Source organism: Bombus flavifrons, chromosome 6 (genome assembly GCF_040668555.2).
Source record: "Bombus flavifrons isolate JBK064 chromosome 6, iyBomFlav1_principal, whole genome shotgun sequence".
Classification (NCBI taxonomy): domain Eukaryota; kingdom Metazoa; phylum Arthropoda; class Insecta; order Hymenoptera; family Apidae; genus Bombus; species Bombus flavifrons.
This window is the reverse complement of record NC_138447.1, coordinates 7,809,598-7,831,393: the sequence shown is the minus strand read 5'-3', so window position 1 is coordinate 7,831,393 and position 21,796 is coordinate 7,809,598. Positions and strand designations below refer to the sequence as shown.

The 21,796-nt window shown below is 43.2% G+C and overlaps 1 protein-coding gene and 1 long non-coding RNA gene across 3 annotated transcripts in view; one reads left to right on the top strand and one right to left on the bottom strand.

Moving 5' to 3' along the window:
• The first annotated feature begins 2,314 nt into the window (after positions 1-2,314).
• LOC138180755 (LHFPL tetraspan subfamily member 6 protein) overlaps positions 2,315-21,796 on the top strand; it is a 30,822-nt gene continuing 11,340 nt past the window's right edge. For both annotated transcript variants that reach the window (XM_069114892.1, XM_069114891.1), the window contains exons 1-3: positions 2,315-2,453; positions 10,514-10,632; positions 17,789-17,964. In XM_069114892.1, coding sequence (XP_068970993.1) covers positions 2,364-2,453; positions 10,514-10,632; positions 17,789-17,964 — 385 coding nt within the window. In that variant the 5' untranslated portion in view covers positions 2,315-2,363. The remainder of the gene's footprint in view (positions 2,454-10,513; positions 10,633-17,788; positions 17,965-21,796) is intronic.
• Positions 2,371-21,796, bottom strand: part of LOC138180763 (uncharacterized) — a 186,870-nt gene continuing 167,444 nt past the window's right edge. The window contains exon 5 of the long non-coding RNA XR_011173367.1: positions 2,371-4,346. This is a non-coding gene — a long non-coding RNA (uncharacterized LOC138180763). The remainder of the gene's footprint in view (positions 4,347-21,796) is intronic.

Sequence of the window (21,796 nt, the reverse complement as noted above, 5' to 3'; positions counted from 1 at the left end):
TCGTGTAATAAGTTCGCTCATCTCGGCGTTACGTTCTGAAAGTATTATAGAAATATTCTGTTACGGAAAATATCGTTTGCAATTGAATAATTTGACGACAACCGGAGAGACGGAGCGAATATCACGAGTATTTCATAAAAGAATCGTTCTTCGGTAGCCAATAAATTAACTTGCAGATTTCTTTCGTAACAGGCCAGAAATTATTGCAATTTCATTCGAGTTTACGACATTGAAGATTATTGGAATATTATCTGTACTATCGATATCGAAACATCGGTTACTAAACATCGTACAAAGAATATGAGAGAAAATCAAGTACACAAATTGAAATTTTCTGACAAGATGATCACAGCCTTTGGAACGACGTAAAAATTGCTTGATTCGTTTCCACAGAAAAATGGAACAAAATAACGTGTACACATCATTGATTATAAATAGTTCTTTTCTAAAAAGAGACGCGGACGAGAATAACTCGCTATCGATCCTTTTCTTCTGTCGAGTTCGCAATTAAACTTAAACACGCTGGCTAACTTTTTCTCAGAAATGAAATCTCCGACTCAATTTCCTTATTTTTCATTCTCCCCCTGTTTCGAACCACACGCTCTCCCTGACTTTACTCGTACAAATTTAGACCTACGACGTATGGATCGCGAGAAACCGAACCTTCCAACCTCACAAATAAATTAAACTTTCCCAACAACGTAATTAGAGCGAAGATCGACGTTCGCAGTCACCGAGCAACACTGTCCTGAGGAAGTCGAACGAACAAAATCCACCGGTGGTCTCACGGGATTTCAGGCTGGTGCAAATGAACCGGCGGATAACAAACGAAAAGTTTGTCGCGGTGATAATGCAAGAAAGCCATCAACAGGTAGCCAGAAGCAGGAGGCTAGATGGAACTAGTTGGCCACCTTAATTACAAATTTCTTTTTTTTTTTTTTTTTTTCTTACTTTGGAAAGTGTTAAGGAAAGGCGAAAGCCGAAAGGAAGACGAAAGTACGGCGAAGAACGGGTATCGGTAGGGTTCGGCGGGGGTCGGAGGAGCCGCTGCGGTCACAGCACGCGCACACATGTTCGTCAGTCGGCATGGGGGCAGAGGGTGGACGAGTGGGAGAGCGGAGCGCGCGCCTTGGCACTCGGCGAGGCGGCGCGCACCGCGACAGACCGACAGAAGCGGTGGAAAGCGGAGCTCGGCTGAAGCGAGTCGAGGCTCAGTCGCAGTCACGAAGCGGCGCCGAGCACCTCCACTCGGTTGGCCAGTCGTCCCTCGCTATTCGCCTCTTTCCTGTCTCTCTTTCTCTCTGTTTCGTGTCGGCTTCCCTCGATAATTTCTCCAACGTGGAGAAAAAAAAAACACCAAGAACCTGTCGCGTGTTTATAATTAAACGATTGCATCGACCAAAGTGTCCGCAAGAAACGTTACTCCCTTTTTTCCTCTCTGTCGATCCTCTCTTTCCTATTTTTCTCTCGTCACGTCCCGTTCTTCTTTCATCCTGATACCCGAAGGCGGATCTCGCGCGCGCGCGCGCGACCTAACGACGCGATGAATTTCTCTCGAGAGCCGACGAACGCACGGCGTGGCTCCATGCGCTTCGCCGCGCCTCGCTCCGGCTATAATTAACAAAACCGCTCTCGTACTGCCGAGAGAAACTGTTCCCTTGTAACGTGCTGACGCTCGCGATCATGCCGCCTCCCGACGAACCTGTGCTTTAATCGTTTTTACTTCCACCGATTCGAAGACAAATCGATCAACAGTGTATCGTAGGTGGTGAGAGACAGTAGCCGAACAGATGGATCGTCGTTAGAAGTTGGGAAGACAGGCGAGACTGTGTCCAGGGCACGCGAACGCGAGCAAACACGGCCACCGCGAACCTTGACCGTGAGTCTCTGTTCAGGTCTTTCCGTGGAACGACCGACCTATTAACCGATCTATTCTCATCTCTGGCGGCGTACTCGACGCGCGACCGCCTTCCAAACGCGACGTTTCTCCGCGTTCGCGTCTTTCAGTGTAAAAAGTGAGTTCGCGCGGTATCGGGAAGATCTTCGCCCAGCCTTTCTGCGATCAGGCTCGACAATTCTGTTGCCAGTGTACGCCAGGAAAGAGAGCAGCTGGAAGAACTAGCGAGGTTTCGAACCTCGAGGTGACAAGTGGATTTCGCGAGTGTGGAGAAAGAACGAGCTTCGAAGACGTCGGTGTGTGAAGCGGAATCCTCTCCCGGATCGCGACGGCTGCCACGTTTCGAATAGCAGTTTCGTTGGCGATGCGCGAGTAGGATAGAGGAGAAGAGAGCGACCGAGAGACGGAGAGAGACAGCGAGGAACCAGCGGCGAAGACAGAGGAGAGACGCTTTTAAACTGATGAGATGACAGTGCTGTGCGTGTTGTGGGCGACTCTGTCCACCGTGGCATCGATTCTCGCCTGCTCCGGATTTTATCTGCCTTACTGGATTCAGGTGAGTCGACGCCTTTTCCACTTCCGTCTTTGAGAGTTTTCCACGAGTCGCGAGGAAAAACCTAACTGTGTTTCAATCGCGAATCTCGCTTGACTGTGTTGATATAGTTCGCGTGATAGACGGACGCGTGTTAACGCAAAGAATTACAACGTTATAACTTGCGAAATGTTTGTTCATGTCAATTTACGAACTGAAGTTAGTTCAAGTTTGAAATTAGTTTCGTAAAATCTCGTGAAATATGTCGAGTCGTTCCATACGTAACGCAGTTTGTCTGACAGTTGAGTTTAAAGTCGTAACGATGGGACTTTTATTGAGAAGAGAATAACAAACTGTCGATGGCCAGATGGTAAATAATCGTAGAAACGAAAGAAAGCATGCCTCTGATTAATTAGAAACGAACAGTCGTTTATTTTTTACCTAATGCACATAGCTGTTCACGTTATTTACGAGATGTTGCGATGTATGCTTTGGACGTTTGCACGTTTTTACGATCCTACAAAGGACGAATGTCTTCTTCGTCGCAGTTATAAATTCGCAGAGCCGTTAAAGTAGAATTTCCTATATGCGTCAGACGCGTAAGTACGTCTGATGCAAATGCGCTAGTTGAGGATCGTTTATGCGTATGCTCGTTCCATGTATTATAACGTAGGCGTCTCACAACGACAGCAAATCTCTACGTTTGTTCGGACTTACGCTTACAGAAAGATCCACTTTTAGCTCTTTGTTCCGTGTCGTAGCACTGAAAAGAGTCGACGATAATCTCCTTTCTTCCAGCTCTGCGGTTGGATCGCGGATATTTCTACAAATTAATATTCCAAATAGGCTTCTCGCGGTTCTATTCCCTCGCGATTCGCGTCTTACTGCTCGCTGCGGCGACAGACCGGCTACGAGGTGGCCAGCGACTCGTAACGCGATGACGGATCGATCATTTTCGCAAATTTATCGCCTTTCGGAACGAACCGAGTCCACGGAATCGTTTCGTCGTCTCGTAACTCACCGGCTAAGAGCCGAACAGCGTCCGTCAATGCTGCGAGTCAACGTTCCAAATTCTTCTTTCTCAGCCGTTGCGAGATTTACGCGATCGTCGATTGAACGTCGTCGCGATCGTCCGAAGCAAATGAACACGTAATTGCAGCCTCGAGCGAAAGAACGACCAGAGGATCGGTCATGATATTGTCTCTGATAGGTTATCGAGTCGGCGAGATATCAGTTGCGTTCGACATCGATCGATTCGTATCGCTGACAACGGGTTTCGTAAATTAAACATCGTCGTTGAATTAATAAATACCGGCCCGGTAGATTGTCCCGCCGAGCGCAAAGTGAAACGAGCGTAATTTCGATTCATAACGTTGCGTCGCCAGTTATCGAGCAACCAGCTCCGTTTTCACGCGCATCTCTATAATCCGATGTTGATAAACTTGGTTTTTCGACGACCCACGGTTTCGTTAGGTTCGTCGTGATACGACGCAACGCGATTGTAACTATTTATTGGAGACGCGAATGAATCACTTGCCCCGATATTTTATAGTAAGAACCGCGACACTCTACCTCGTTATCGACATAGAATAGATCTTGATAGAAATTTCTCCAGCGTTACATCGAATTCCATGATCCGGAAGGTAACAACTCTTGACGAATGAGTACTTGTTAAACATCGTACACGCAGACAACTTAGAATAAAACCCTCGACGAATTCCATCACCGAGACTCTAACGGGTGACGGTAAATAAATATGTACCTACTTATAAACATCGCGTTTATATTTATTATTGTTATCGTTCCTCACGGTTGATCGTCGAAAACAGTTGCAGGAAGGACGTCTGCCGCATCCTGTCGTCTTGCTCGTTTTTTCTCTCTGTCGGTTGGTAGCAGGCGGTGTGCGAAGAACGCCGCCTGGAAAAAAGAAGAAGAACGCCTATTTAAAGCACCTGGGCGGAGGGTACGAGCTTTCTGTCTCTGGTGAAAGAAGTCGTTAAAAAGACGTCGACGTTTGCCTATGTTCTTTGATACTATCGAGCTTTCATCGGACCGTTAGCTCTGCTACATAGTCACGAAAGCGTACAACGTCGTTTTTGTTCAACGACGAACGCGTCTCAACGAACAAAGAAAGAGAACGTTAGATTTTAATGTTTCACGATGCCGGACGTTGGATGACATATTTGTGGTTCTTCGGCTTCTCTTCATCCTGTTTTCGATAGTACGTTGCGCTTTCTTCTCGCGAACACTGCAACGTACCGTTGAAGTACTCGTAGCGTAGGTTGACCTGCTCACAGTTTGTTTACAATTTTCACGATACGTTGCTTGCTGTATTATCTTTACGCCATTCGATGTTTGACAAGCCTAGTCTTACCGTAATGAAGATATTCACCTTTAACGTTGAAATCTCAACGCGTAATCCTCGTTACGAGTCGCTGCAGAAATGACTTTTCGCATTTTTCATTTTCGCGTGTTATTTTTTTAATTCCAACCATTTTACCGAAGAAATTCTGCTTGTGAATCGGTTGATCGGAAACGTAAAAGAAACGAAAGAAGAAGAAATGTCTTCCTAGCGAGGGACATAGCTTTCGAGTCTCGTGTCTTGCTTTCGCACGATATCGTCGCTCTACGAATATCTCGAAACCTGATCGGTAAGCCAAACAATCACAAATACATCAGAGAAAGATTAGTCGCGTGTTTTCACGTACGAGAAACGGGAAACGTAACCGGTGGAAGTTAGGAAACGAAAATCATTCTGTCGATCGCGGGAGCATTAAATTGCCGCGTAGCTCTGACTATTTCCAGCTGCGAAACCTGCAGCACGCGACACGTCGAACTGCCCGTCCAACTAGCTTGGGAACTCTATCGCTAGCGACAAGCCATATTAATGTCTCCGGGGATGCGAAGACGTTGCTCGGAAAACAAAGATCCAAAGAAACCGTAGTAGAATCGCAACTTTTCTCTTCGCTGCTCTGTGGTGCTCTCGAGTTAGACACGCGAGCTTTCGTCGCGCATTAGCGGTCCTCGACTTGTCCATCAGATGGTTTACTAAAAAGTTGTGACAGTTTTCGACGATTGTTCGTCGCGACCGACTGAGCTTCGTGTGGTGCAAATAGTAGCCGGGTACATCGAACGCGTAGGATCAATGCAATTAAACGATCTTATTCTTTGAATATTCGTTTAATCGCGTTTACGTTTATCCGGAAACACGCGTTTGATCCGATTTACGCGCGCGTTCCGAGTGTTTGTCCATCGTATGATGTTGAAAAACAGTTGGATAAATCGAACGTACCAGGCAAATACAGCGTGTTGGCAACGATCGCTTTGGCAAAGTTGCGATAGCGATTAAATTATTACGTTATTTGCCCTTTTGAACAAATACGATAAACGCGGATACGGATGGAGGCGGGGATTACACGTGTAACGCGACCGAAACTTTCTCGATATTACGTCGCTGTTAAATAGCGAGCAACTTTCCGCTTTCCGACTCGGGCGCGCCAAACGAAACGACGAAACTTGGGAACGCGAAATTCAAGACTTCCCGTCGAACCTCGTTAACCTCGGCCCGTCCCTTCTACGGTAAACGGTTCGCTAATTCTCTTCATTAGCTGTTGATTCTGCCGGTATAACGAAGTGCGATGCAATTATATGCCAGTCGATATAAATTTCGACGAACTGACACGAGTCGGACGATTCTCTGGCGAGAAAGCTTCGTCAAAACCGCATTCATCGGCGTTAGATAATAATAATTTTTACCGTGAAACGCTTAGCAAATAAAACTCGCTAGACATAAACGCGACAAGTTCACTTTTCCAAGTCATTTTTATTTATTCGAAGTTTGACAGTTTTCTGTTCGTTGCTTTCTTTATTCGACACGCGCGAGTTTTCGTCTCTCACCGGCTGCCTTCCACGTGTCTGTCAGATCGTCTAGCGAAAAACAGCGGGAATTTGCTTTCGTTTAACGTTATTCCTCGTACGTAGTTCGTAGCGGTAATACTCCTGTAGCCTTGAGATGCATAGTAAACGGAACACGTAAATTTGCTCGATGAAAATTTGCGAATAAAACCGATCTCCTCCTTTAGAAGATTAATCTGGACGAGGGAAGATGGTTGCTGCAGTCGATGCTGAATTCTCAAGCAAGTATTTTCAATTGAGAGTCTTGGCTGGACCGAAAGCCAAAAGCCGGGGGATACGTGTGCCAGCGGTGCATTAGCATACCGATGAGCTCCGAAATTGGCGAATTACAGATTTTCCACGAAATTGTTTAGCGGCGACGTTACGCGTGGGAGGAAAATGCTGTTCCCGGGCAACGTGATTACGAGATGTAACGAACCGTGTGGATGGGTTGACAACAAACGAGTTCAACAAGTGCACCAGATTCCTACTCGAACGATGGAATTTATTCAGCCGAAAGAAATGTAAATGCAGCGTGGATGGAATGTTTGATGCGAGCGCTCCGTGTCGTGTAATTTTATTACATCTTGTCTAATGAATCGTGCAACATTTATCGCGATAGCATGTAACGGACGAAACAAATTTCTACCCAGAATCTATTTCGTTGGTTATACGTTCAGTTATGCTGTTAAAAGTAAAACATTACGCAAACGTTACAGTTACACGAACTTACGCGCCATTGATTTTAAGCAGACTACTCTACGTATGAAATATTCATTAGCTGGAGATATTGGCATCTGCAAAAGTGAGATAAGTCGTTCTGCGTCAGTTTCTAAGACACAGGTCAAAAATGGCAAAAATGGTCCTAACATTTTTAAATAAAAAACCACTAAATATACAGGTCGACGAAATTGTTAATTTTTAAAGAAACGATTCACATCCATTACTCGATGTTTTAAGACATTAGTTTCTCCTTAATTTACACGTATTCTATTAACATCCACGTGCAGTTACCGTAATCGATTGAAGCGTCGACGCGTGTGCCGGCCATAAAAATAATAAAAACTACTTGGAAGGATCAAGCAAACAGAGAAATCAGAAATGTTTGCTGGGACGTATATGTCCTCCAGGGTGAAATGGGCTAAATGATAAAGTTTCTATGTTGCTCGGAGATACTGTGTCACTCGTTCGTGTACTAAAACCGACAAACTAACCCGTAAAGACCAAAGAGGGATGAAAACTCGCGAGGCACGGTTCGTTACGGGAGAAATGGGATTCGGGTCGGTGACGAGGCCACGGGTTGACTGTCGGTACCGGAACTTTGCAACTCGTAGGAATGGTTGGGCGTTACCTGGCCAATACGAGACTCCTTTCAAGGCGACTGAATTAGATTGCAAACGAACTCCCCTTGTCAGAGGGTCATGCGACGTCACCGGGATCTCGCGATCGCGCCCCAATGGGACGTAGACCGACTCCACTTAACTCGGCTACGGACGGAGGAACGACGCTTGTTTCGCAAATTGGGCTCGAGTACTGGCTCTTGAAAGGAGCTAGGGATATTCTTGCAGGCTCCCTGCGGCCCGGATTCGCCCAACTTTCCAGAAAAACTCGTTCGCGTCGACGTTTCTCTTTTAACGCTCCTGCGAGTCTCCCCTCTTCGTTTCTCGAATTTCTCGCCGAGTTTCTATCTTCTCCTCCTTCTTTGCTGCCAATTATTCCGTTCGTAGATATCCCGTGCAATTCTTTCGCCCCAGCGAAGAAACAGTCGAGACGCGTACAACTTGCCTCGCCGATGCTTCCGAACAAAATTACGAGAAAGATTGCTTTGTGAACCGTGCAATAAGTGAAGTAATAAAGCATTTTCCGAGCTGCCGTACAAACTTACCGCGTGAACCGCACCCTTTCCCTCTCTTTCTTCTCTGATACACGGACTTCATCGGAAACGATCGTATCCACCTCGTATTTCTCTTGCCGGTTCTTACAACAGATTAACGTTACGGCGTTCCTTTCGGCTGAAAGTGTCCAAGTACAGTTCGTGGCTTCGATCAACCGAAGTTCGATTATCCGCGGTTTCCAACGATCTCGGTTATCCGGATCTTTGATCGCCCGACGTAGATGCCATACGCTATACAATCCTTTTTCGAGTCACCTGGTTAGTTCCTGAAGCGTTGGCGATAGTTTTTGAACGTACGAAGAGTACGGACAAAGAACGGGATAAGTCGCATTTTCCATGTTTTATAGGGGAAATTTCAAAATCCATTACGTTGAACAGTTTCGCGTTAACAAAATTGTTTGCTTTTTAAGGTTAAATACGTGCGTATTTCCATATTTTACAAAGGAATAACTTTAAAGTTCAATATATTGCCTATCAACTGCGTGTTATCAACATTGTTTTTCTCTTTGATTTTCAAGCCAAGCATGTGCTTTTCCATCCTCCTCGTAATTTTAAATACGTTGCTTATTTTGCCACATATACGTGTAGAAATATCGCAGATATTAAAACATCCTTTTTTCTAGCATTTATATCTTTGGTTCTTCCTAGAAAATTTCGTCGATCTACGGTGAGCTAAGGTTTTCAAAATCCATTTCCTGTGAAAATCTTTCGAGGCAACCGAACTGTGTCTCCAACTAAAAGGCAATTTTGGATTCTAAAATCGCCCTCAAACAAAAAACGCGACTTATCCTGCACGCAGGATACAAGTTTCAGCTAACGTTGCGTGATTAACTGTAGCTTTGGATTTATCTCGAAGCCAGTTTTAATCGACGTTCCAGTGTATCCATTCGGTGTATGAAAGAATGGAAAGTACAGGGAGAAATTGGAGCAAATTGTGCGTGAAATTAGCGGAGCTGTGCTAGGTCCGAGACGTTTTTCTCGAAGCGACTCACCGTTAAGCTGACACGAGGAACGGCCGGAAAAAGCAGTCGATGAATAATTTCGACGTCAACATGCCGTGCACGAGTGTCCCTTCGAAACGTATATATCCTTCTTGAGCAGCGAAACGCAGAAGGAGGCTCTAAATGGCTTAGAAAATACTCGAGTAGCGAGATGAATAAATGCATAAGTGAATTTACATTTGCTTTGCTGCGCTCGCGTCTTCGCCCGCGTACTACGCGCGCAGCCGAAGAAGCAGTCGCATCTGTTCGTTTCAACAGAAATCTCGCTAGACGAAGCGTGGCAAAGCGCGTGCGATTAGAAGACAGATCTCGCGCTTCGCTCCGCTTTTTGCGTTTTTCTGTAGCTGCAGAAAACACAATCTGACGAGACAATTCGTACACGTCGGTGGTTTTCGTTGGCGCGAATTATCTTTGGCGCGAGGATCTCTAGAAGCTTTCTCTGTATCGTTGTGGACGTTGAACGAAGGGCGTAAGGACGATAGGTCGAAGGGAGAAGTCGATTCGAAGAGCCGCTTCACAGCGAACAATCGAATTTCCCACTGCTTCGACCAAGAATAATATCCCAGGAAATGCTGTCCGACTTTTAGCCGCTTGTTCCACTGCGGAGCGAAACGGCGCGCGGTTTTACGATGCTTCGCGAGGCAAGAAAAACGTCCAAGATACGACGCGCAGGACACCGCTGCAAAACTTAATCTCTCGCCGAAGAAACTACTTGGCACCGGGTCAACGATTTCGCTCGTGAATCGAGTTCTAATACAAAACCATGGCGAATCTCGTGTAAAGAGTAAGAGGGTATAAGTGTAAGAGTAACGATCTCTTCTGCGCTCCTTCTCCCTTGTCTCAGCGAGTTGTTTTCCTTCAGCGCCGAGCACCATTAACCCGGCCAAGATCCACTGGAAAATGCAAGCGCGAAAGTAACCGATTCGAAGTACGCGATTTTCTTGTGAAATTCAAACGCGCCACGTTGCCTCCACTTTGACTCGAAATCGGTCGTCGAGCCAACTCTTAAACGAGCTTCCGCGCGAGTAAAGTCTTCTCGAGACGAAAATAGTTGGAAATACGCGTGTGGCAGAACACGCAAACAATGTTCTCCGCGAAATTAGTAATATATTTGTGTGAGAACGTTTAACCTTGACGCCATTGCGTCGACCTCGCCTCTTTGGTACTCGTGGAAATTCGCGAAGATCGTAAAAGGGTCTGCAGCGAATCACGAGATGCTTTAACATAGTTGAAGCGCCTCGCGTTCAAACTCTTGCTCGGCCTGTCTGTTTGTACGCGTGTGTTCCGCATTTCAGGGACGACTGCTAGGAAAGGCAGACGCGTACTTTAGTTCCTTTCGACGCTGCAACTATCCACGGCTCAGGACGACGAACGCCCCTCCCGAAATAGTTTACGAGTGCGCCAGATACTCCAGGTATGTATATATGTATACTTGATTCTTCCTCGAAGAAACCCACGCTTACGAAAATCTTTCGCAGACTGTTGTTGTCTTGTGAAACATTCGTCGTACGAAACACGGCCAACGGGGCTCGATATTAAACGCGTATGAAAAACTTGTAGAAAAGGTTCCGTAATTGTTAATTATAAAATTCTAATAGTTACAGTATATTAATTAAGCATAATTATATACAGGGTGGTTGGTAACTGGTGGTGCAAGCGGAAAGGGGGTGATTCTACGCGAAAAAAGAAGTCGAAAATATAGAATAAAATTTTTTTTTTTAATTTTTCCATCGAGACAACGATCTACAGTGAGATCCGTTATAACGAGACGCGATAAAGTGCACGCGTACCGAGCCAAAATTCAAAGTCGATTTTCTCGAAAACAAAGCCTCGAACGAAAAATTTTTATTCTATATTTTCGACTTCTTTTTTCGCATAGAATCACCCCCTTTCCGCTTGTACCACCAGTTACCAGCCACCCTGTATAAATAATAGTTTTGGATTCATAACGACTAGCCAAACATACTGGCAGAATTATTCAGTCTCCCAGAGAACGATAATTCACTGCCGAGTGCAGGTGTTTTACAGCGTAACGATCTATTGATGGACATTAGGACACGATGAAAAGTAACCGTCAAACGTGGGCCGATTTTTTCTTAATTAGTCACAGAGCTAAGTACGATACACGGTTTCGTACGAATAGCCCATAACGGACGAGATAAACGTAGAGAACGAGTTGTGTCTCGTATAAGCGCTTTTCGAGGTAAGTTTAGAGGGAATTTAGAGCGGCCGTATCTCTGAAACAAGAAGTTGGCTGGCCCGCGATTATTAAGCCTTTTTTATTGCTTCTGAAGTGCGCGATATAAATTCCCGGAGCCGCTTAAGGAATAGCCGGAATTTCGCGTGTTCTCATTCGCAACGAGCTACTTTTCGACGAAACGAGACCGGTGAAACTTCAAGTGGCCATATCTTGGAAACAAGAACTTGGCGGAGTTGTGTTTATTAAGAGGCGCTCGGGAGCACGGGCGATATGAATTCTCCGACGCCGGTCTTCGCGACCCTTCGCTCGTCGACCTCGTTCGAGTCTCTTTCGAGGTGTCGCGCCGCGGATTATTCGAAGCCATCCACGTGGAAAACTTCAATTTCCTCGCGAGTTCGAAGGTGTCACCCGATATCCCAGGCATCTCGCTAGCTCGCAGACACCGGCCAACAATCGGCGAGTTAATTTCGCTTGGCGAAGACGTAAGAGGTCGTATAATTCGCACCAGAGGGCTGGAATAATTCCGCGGGGCGACAACTTGGAAAAACTTTGTTCGCTAGAGCGTTAGGAGCTTAGCCTCCTGCTCGCCGCCTTTCGGCTAAATCGTTGACCCTGACAGCTCACGGAGACGCAACGCGGTTCGCTGTTGAGAAGAGGAAAATTATAGGCGAAGCCGATCCGCGAAATCGTCGTAATTTAGGAATTTAAGATTTAACTCTTTATACCCTGCGTGCCGCAACAACCAACACACCCTGAGAATTATTTTTACTCCTCGCGAAATATTTGCCAATTAATTTAATACGAAATATATTTTATTCGCTGGTCTGAGCTGAACACTGGCGTGATATTACAATGCCCTAACATCGCTAAAACGCTTTTAAAATTCAGTAGTAGAAGTGTCAGTTGTTTGAAGAAGGAATATAACGCTATTTACAGATGTGAAAAGAGGATTGTCGACGAGCACTTTTGCATAAATTTACAAAGTACGAAATCTTACGTGTACTCTTATTCTTACGATTTCGTTTCACTGCAGCTCGATTCTTCCGTTTGTAATTTTTCTAGAATGAAATACTCCGTTATGCTGGTTCTGTAAGTACGAAAGAAGAATAAACTTACTTTGTATCGTTTCTTTTTCCACTGAGTATAATCCTTTTCTTTTTCTTTCCTTTTCTTTTTTCGAAAAAAATAACATAAGTCGTTTCTTAGTACGATATCAGATAACGAGGTGCTTCGTCGCTCGTGATACGAGCGATAAATAGTTGTGGAAACTGAAAATGTTTGTGTGCTTTCATCGTTATAACGCCTAGCCCGCTCGTTTTTATTTACTTATATGTATAAATTATTTATATCGAGCGATCAATTGCCACGTTCTTCAACGAATCGTTCTCGACGCGTTTTGCGGTCGATCGGTTACGAAACTGGGATTAAAACGTAATTTCCTGTAAATATGGTTGCGCTTGTTGCGGAGCGTTGCTTTCGTTATTTTCGTCGAATTTGCCAGCGAAATTTGTTTACAAATACACAGCGGAATTGTTGCTATGCTATTTACCAAATTTTCCCAACGTCGAATTCATCTAACTCGCTGTTTTTTTATGGTTCGCTACGAAGCTAACTCGGTAGCGTAACAATCGCTAGATACAGATCGACGCCCTTGAAACTAGTTTGTCATATTTTCATTATCGAGTGGTACGCGTTTGATGGAGAACATGACGAGGATCTGTAGCTCTCGACGATGTCAAAAATAATCATTTCTCATGGGATTTTTGGCGGATTCGTTGCCGCAACGAGCCGGCTAAACATCGAAATCCAAATCGGTATAAATATCGCGCTCCACTTCAATCCGATATTTTTGTTCGTTCGTGATCCAAATACACAGGCTGTTTCAAAAGGTCAAACTTCGTCAGCGTGTAACAGCATCTTCAGATTGTTTAGTTTTTATATCATAACGCAGATTAAGTAGAATTCTCGAAATCCTCGGTGTCGATAGAACCAGTGATATTTAAAAATATCCAACGTGTATACGTACATATCATATTTAACGAATAGTAAAACATTTTGCTAGCCGTATTTTGAATTCGGATTCGCAACGTGGTAATTAACAATTCATCGTTAATTTGAATGCTCTATGGTAAAATCCACGTGCTGTTATAATATCGAAAAGTTTCTTTCGTTTTACGAGGATACGATAGACGCGCAACCTTTTTGTTTTATATTATTTTGTCGAATTACGTACGATCCATTTTGTTCTGTTAAGACAAACACCACGATATTTCATAGATTTGGTTTCACGTTTGTACGAAGGTGCATTGTTGTAGAAAACACGTTTGCAAAAGAAAGACACTTTCCGGACAACCTAATACATCAGAGCAAATGAGGAGTTCGATGGAAAAAGAACGTCTAATCTGTAAAAACTATTCTAAATATTAATACGTTTGATGGTAATAAAATACATCTGTATTTACCTATCTCACCCTCGGAACTGCACATTCTTTTCACGAGAAATGCTCTTCTTATTTCTTTATTTAGAGGTAGGATCATATTATTTTATTCTTTGGATAAATCTCACACTGTTCTGAGTCGAAAAACTTTTGTTGCACTTTTTTACAAGGATAAAAACAAAAGAACATCTTAAACCTATCGACTAAATCTATCGATTGTATCTAGAACTATCTTTGTTACGTCTTACTGTGTACCCTCAATAGTCTTAAGGACTAAATCTAAATCATAAATCCCAGGAATTTTCTAGTTAAGGTCTTTCAGACCGAACAAATATCTTTTTTCTAAATCGTTTTCTGAAGATTATTATCTACTACGGCTTGACACGGGAAAGTTAGTTTTTCTCGCGTATGATGCTTCCCACTAGCAACTTTCTATCGAGGGCGGCTGAGACCCTTCCTAGACCACCAACCTTCTTATTATCCAATCAGAAGCAATGTCTGTCGCCCTCACTTTCCTAACTAAAATTGTCATCAACAATTGCTAGACACACCCATCATTAGCTTTCCTCCGACACAGCATCGTCACTGAACTTCACTTATTCTTCATCGTTAGAATAGTCAACATGTCATTACCAGGTTTCTATCCTTAAATCAATCACTTACTTAACTTACACATACGCATCAGTGTAACTCTTAAGTGTTGGAAATATAAATTTCATAACCCTGTTAATTGCAGCGTTATACCACCTCAACCACTCCTATTATCTCAACGGAAATCAGGGGATCGATTTATTCGTGGCGTCGATTATTATAATCGTAAGGGGAATTTACGACTCCCGTTGACGTGTTTCCTCGCGATTGCGTCTATCCGCGATTGGTCGAAAATACAATCTTAGTTACTATTTATTGTAATTAGCGTATCTGCATATGGATTTGCGAATCCACGTTGTCATTTTCAACAAATGCCTTTAACACGTTGACTGTCACGCGTGTTTTCAAAGAGATCTCCGCCAGGCCACGCGTACAGCAGTACCAAGCGTTCTCTGCTAGGTGCTCCCATCGATATTTTAGTAATGCGAATCGCTCGAGTGGTGGTCTCAAGAATGATCTTTCGTTTCATTTGTTTCGCAACATTAAAAGCACTAGCTGTTGTTGAATAGAACGAAGGAAAGCGTGGTATGGATTATTCCGACCAAATGGTTTCTTATGCCACCGCAATTAGAAAAGGAATCAAATGGTACAGAAAACTTGGCATTTAATTCTTTCTGGGAATTTCTGTTGTAAACGCTTTGACGGTTTACGAAATTGCAACGAGAAAAAGTATAAATATTAGAATATTTAGACAATTATTAGTTGCAAAATTATTAGGGTTATCTGAAAATACAAGAAATTCTTGTCTTTGACAGAGTCAGCATAATATCGCCGTTCGGGAAAATGATTCCGGAAGAAGCATTAGACGCGCATGCAAACTACGTTATGCAAATAAAAGACGTCGAATGAACCGAACAAAGTCACAAAAGAATTTGAAGAAAACAACTTCTTGTTGCCCAAATTGTCCCAACCAACCTCAGCTATGTATAGAATGCTTTAAAGTTTTACATTCTAAATAATCTTTTTAATAAACCATTTCCGTATTTTTATTTTATAACGATTCAACTATTATTACAGTTAATTATTAATTAACAATGTATTATTATGGAATATCTTTTCAAATACCTACGACGATCCTTCGCAAGTAGTCAAATAAGCGACACCCGAATATGGGTTACGTGGCCTGACCAGAAACTTTGCTGGCACTCGAATACGGGTGTCGTGGCGGCCAACGTGTTAATAAATCGATGAAAGTGCACGTAGATTTGCGACGGATATCGTTTGCCCTAAACGGAAGCAACGCTTCACCGATGAAAACATCTTACAACTTCGAAAATTAATAATGTTTGCATCCGCGTTTATTACGGCTGTTTTGCTTGTTTTGCTGTTATTGCGCGCTTCTAAAGTTCAACCGCATCCTTTCGAAACACTTTTTAGAGAGGTTTGCGAATTACAAATGCGCATAGCGTACAATCCGTGCTAGTTTCCTGCAATCTCGTTTCCAAGCGGCAGAGAGGATGGGGAGAAAAATCACGAGCGAATTTTGCATCGCGATCGAACGAAAGCTCGTGCCGCTTCGGAAATTTTTCGAGTTCGAGATCGTTAATTAAAAGCTGCGCGAGCAGAGGGGAAGAGTTAGTAGGCGGTGCCGCATTTTGACGCGTTTTTCACCTACTGTTTACATTTTATCGGGAAAACCGCGCGTCCTGCGTTTCAGGTCAGTCAATTCAACCGGAATGCTGCACGTTCAGTAGGCTTTAACGCGACCCAATGCATCGTGCACAATGCCGGAAGCACACGGAACTCGTTTTCCTTCATCGGCGATAACACGGTCGTTCGTTCGCTCAAGTCGATGAAAGAAGACATTAGCCCGAAGCATTGCGTTTTGAAACGGTTTCCTCACCTAAAAGAAGTCGTAATTTTTATCATTTTTTACTTCCAGGATGCGGCTATTTATGCGAGTTCGTATTGCTGCGAAAGTAAAGTAATTAAAAGGATGAGACCTGGACAGACGTTTGTTCCGTTTCAGATAAACGTTTTAAAGCATCGTGTGCCGGCGCGTTCTTCTTAAACTCTTGCACCGAGAAGAGAAATTATGCACGTCAGTTTTAATATGTTTCTAGGGCGCGAGTGACGTGCATAGCACGTTGACTGATTTTGAAATAAGTAAATATGGTAGCACTCGCTTAGCAGCAACTGGTTCGGAACGAGTGGGACATTTTTCTACGAGCACTCTACCTACAAAAGGTAAACAAACGCGTGAAAAACAGGTGCAAGGTACGTGCAAAACATAAAAACACAGTGAAAATGCCTGAAAGTGGAAGAAAAGTCTCGCTGCAATGTACCGTGTACTGCGCCGTACGATGTTGATAAACAGTTTTTATTTGTCTACTCAGCTAAATACTGTGATTATTATACGGATACATGTTTATAGCATCTATAGAGATTATATTGCAATCAGATTCACGAATATCCGTGAATCAATTTCCCACGCAATGGAATAATCTTTCCCTTTAGCCCGGTAATTGCATCTCGATTACACTTCGGTCAATTTATCGAAAAATTCAAATTTTATTTTACCAATCCTGATCTTACAGTATCGTGTCTTTTTTATCAAAAAGATAGGAAAAAATGTATTTTAAAGTATTTCTACCATCGACTTACGGTCTATAACAGACGGTTAATATTTATAACAAATGTCTACAACACTACCGTACCATGAAATATGTCGCGTGAAAGAACGAGAAACAAAATTATGGCGGATATTTCGAACCAGTCCACCACTGCATCAGCGAACATCGAACACGTTAATCGTCGCTATTGTCTGAACCCGTGTCTTTCAGCACGAACGCAAAACAGAGCGGAAGTGAGTGCGAGTTTGCGACGCAATGCACGCGGACAGAAATTTTCGCGATAGTTCATCGACTTTGTCGTGGTTGGTTGGATAAGCTTTTTATCTCGTCCGGTTTCGAAATTTTTAACATCCGTTCGCTTTGACCGGCCAATTTCACGAACGTTAGGTAACGGTAAAAAAATAATTGAACTCGTTTCAGCCAGCGATCTTCGTATCCTGAGGCCAGATTTGATCCGACAATTGCAATTAACGCGACGACAAATGAATGACCGCAACCGTGCATACTAGCGTTAGTGGAGGGGGGTGGTGAAGGTGGAGAAGGGGAAACCGGCGGGAAAATCGAGTTTAGCTTTAAATCAAAGTTACGCCCCCGGTGCTCGGCCCGTTAATTTACAACTTGAAATTCAATTTTCTCGGAATTTTGTCAACAATGCAGTTTAACGAGAACGCTGTGCAACGCTACAATAGAGACAATATTTGATTTTAGCTTTTGGGACATTCCGAGCGCCTGGTGGCAGGCGAGCACCGTCACCATGGGAATCGGTGTCGCGATCGCGCTGATCGGCGCGCTCACCCTGCTAGCCGCTGTCACCAGCTTCCTGCCGCACATACTGAAAACGCCTAAGCACACCAGAGTCCTGGGCTCCCTGCAGTTGCTCGCTGGTGAGTACGGTCCGCGACTTTTCTTGCGTCTCGTTCTACCTTCTACTATTTTGCTCTCTGTCACAGTCGAGATATGGACGCAGCATTGACTTTAATCTTTAAAACTAGGTCGTCGCTTAAACCGGGAACCTTCCCACCGGAGAACATAGAAATAGTTACGTAGAAATTACGTTTAGGGTAAATGGTAAAGATTTATGAAATTTACACGAAGAGAAATTATTATTTCGTTTCGACGATACAACGACCAATATGGAGACGTCCATGGTCGTTGGGTCATCGGTTTTGATAAAACTTTTCCTGCCGGATGTAAAGCAAAAATAAGCTGTCCCATATTCGGTGGTTTTTGTGAATATTTGTTATTTGGTAAAATATTTAACATTTTAGTGATTCTTTGATCTCTAAATTTCAAATGCCCTTCGTGATAATTTTGTATTTTTCCTTTTTATTTGTTTTTTTTATAGATCAATTTGTATATCTTTATAGAATATTTTTTCAATCATTCTTTCATTGCTTTCATTAATTTTTCCCCTTTGTCTATCTTTTTTTAATCTGCTGCAATTGTGTTATATTATTTACGATATATAGAGTGCTACATATCGTAAAAATACGAAAAATACTAGTATCTTCGACAAAACGAACATTCGATGAAAGCGGACGCGTTACAAGAGCGCGTCGCTCTCGCGTTATCTGGGAAATTTCAATTGAATATTGTCGTGTACCAAGAATACTTAATCGTGTCTTTAAAAAATTCTGCAAATAACCGATGATGAATTAAAGAATGTATCTTTACTTGACGGTGAAAATAAGCGTCACAGGTTTACCAATAGCTAGTACAATATGACGGAATAACGTTCAACGTCGATGTATAATTTCCATCGTGATTTATACAAATTCTATTAAAGTAACCAACATCTGTTTGTAATCGAAATTAATAGGAATTTATTGTTCCCACAATATGGACTGAATATATTTAATATCTTTGTTAAATAACTAGAATTTACCAAAAAAAAAAAAGAAAGAACGACAGAATACGGGTCGGCTTATTTTTGCTCTAAATTCAATCAGAAAAAGGTTTATCAAAATCGATGACCCAACGATTGCGACATCTCCTCCTATGTTTATCGCACGGATAATATACAGGCTGGTTGGTAACTGGTGGCACAAGCGGAAAGGGGGTGATTCTACGCGAAAAAAGAAGTCGAAAATATAGAATAAAAATTTTTCCTTTGAGGCTTTGTTTTCGAGAAAATCGACTTTGAATTTTCGCTCGGTACGCGTGCACTTTATCGCGTCTCGTTTAACGGATCTCACTGTAGATCGTTGTCTCGATGGAAAAATTAAGAAAAAAATTAAAAGAAAATTTTTTATTCTATATTTTCGACTTCTTTTTTCGCGTAGAATCACCCCCTTTCCGCTTGTACCATCAGTTACCAACCACCCTGTATATAGATCGTCTAGAAGGCCTCTTACCTTCGATGACGTCGACGACATTAAATACTGACAACAATATTGATCGTTCGAATGTTCCCATAAATGGAGATGCCTGGAATTTCGTATTTATTATACCGATACGTAGTGAACGCAAAAGAATCTATCATCCACAGCCAATCGTTCTACGCTGTTGCAGAATCATTCGCACCTAGACAGTCCTTGAAATCAACGAGAGGTAAGCGAAAATAAAGCAGGCAAACACTGTGCAACCGTGCAATTCGTGATAGATATGTAGCTCTTGCAGTTACGGTTGAACGAAACCCGTGTCCCGTTCGCTCCAGTTTCTCGAAACAATTCCACATTTATTCCCTCTCGTGAAGCATCTTCGCTTTCGTTTAGCTGACAATCGAGCGGAACGCGTCGTTGGAAGCGGTACGCGAGCGGTGGTCGCATAGGACGATTACGTTCCGCGCTCTTGAAGCGGCGGATAAAGCTTGCTCGAGTCGGCCGTTTGCCGTTTTCGCGGATCAATGGAAGCTGGAAAGTATTCGCGTGAAATTGAAAGCAACGTGTCGAGCGATGGAAACGGCCGAGAGCCGAGTCGTCTCGTGGGCGATCGTTTCGAACGGTTGCAGGCGCGTGTAACACGTTCAGGGGCGGTTGTAGCGAGGCCGGTTCGCTTTCATTATCGTAAAACTCGCGCGGCCACCGCCAGTCGACCGGATGCTGGTTTTTAATCTCGAGCACCACCGCAACGAACAATGAACGGCGTTCTTTCCAGCGGACTTTATTGCCAGGAGTATCGGGCTCGACGCTGCGGAGAAAGCTCTTTCCGAGGGAAACCGAGCAAATATCTTTTCGCCGCGTGTCAAATATCTGCTGCGTTTCGAGAGCGTGAATCTTGCGATGCTGCTACGAGTAAATGAGTTTCCTCGATGAAGCGCGCGCACGTCGCGAGCAACTAGGCAAGTCGAATTTTCGGCGAAGAGGCAAAGAATAGTAGAGCTGTTGCCTCCAACATGGTTCGTCTAGTTTTATGTAGCAATAAGGCTCCACTTACAACAATCGCTATAAGTGAGCTTGAAAAATGGAGCACGCAACGGAAAGTGAGAAAACAGAAGATCAGAAGCATTCGAGGTTTGAAATATTTAGTTGGAGATGTTCCCAATATTCCAAGCATCGAGATTCCACTTGATTCTAATTACGATAATTGTACGTAATTGAGGTTTACGCAAGTATCGAGACGTTTGCTGGTTCTAAATGGTATCGGAAAAGTATTGAAGTTTTTGCAAATGATCGTCGAGGACGATATATGTACGTAATCCTTAACACGTTGACTGCTACGCGTGTTTTCAAAGAAATCTCCGTCAGGCCACGCGTACAGCAGTACCAAGCGTTCTCTGCTAGGTGCTCCCATCGATATTTTAGTAATGCGAATCGCTCGAGTGGTGGTCTCAAGAATGATCTTTCGTTTCATTTGTTTCGCAACATTAAAAGCACTAGCTGTTGTTGAATAGAACGAAGGAAAGCGTGGTATGGATTATTCCGACCAAATGGTTTCTTTTGCCACCGCAATTAGAAAAGGAATCAAATGGTACAGAAAACTTGGCATTTAATTCTTTCGGGGAATTTCTGTTGTAAACGCTTTGACGGTTTACGAAATTGCAACGAGAAAAAGTATAAATATTAGAATATTTGGACAATTATTAGTTGCAAAATTATTAGGGTTATCTGAAAATACAAGAAATTCTTGTCTTCGACGGAGTCAGCATAATATCGCCGTTCGGGAAAATGATTCCGGAAGAAGCATTAGACGCGCATGCAAACTACGTTATGCGAATAAAAGACGTCGAATGAACCGAACAAAGTCACAAAAGAATTTGAAGAAAACAACTTCTTGTTGCCCAAATTGTCCCGACCAACCTCAGCTATGTATAGAATGCTTTAAAGTTTTACATTCTAAATAATCTTTTTAATAAACCATTTCCGTATTTTTATTTTATAACGATTCAACTATTATTACAGTTAATTATTAATTAACAATTTATTATTATGGAATATCTTTTCAAATACCTACGACGATCCTTCGCAAGTAGTCAAATAAGCGACACCCGAATATGGGTTACGTGGCCTGACCAGAAACTTTGTGGCAGTCAACGTGTTAACAAATCGCGTCCCTCTTCCACTTTTACAAAGAGCTCTTGCACGTTCGTAAATCCTTCTTTCGTCGTACCTGTTCAAAGTTTTGATCGACTAACTCTTTCGCTTCGGCAGTCCAGTCCGTCGAAGTATTGTCACTGAACGGAAGCGCGCGCCAGAAATGCGCACAGTGTGCGTGGTTGCTGTATATACGTTTTCCTAAGTCTTAAATAATTCTTGTAAGAACCGTATATGAGATATC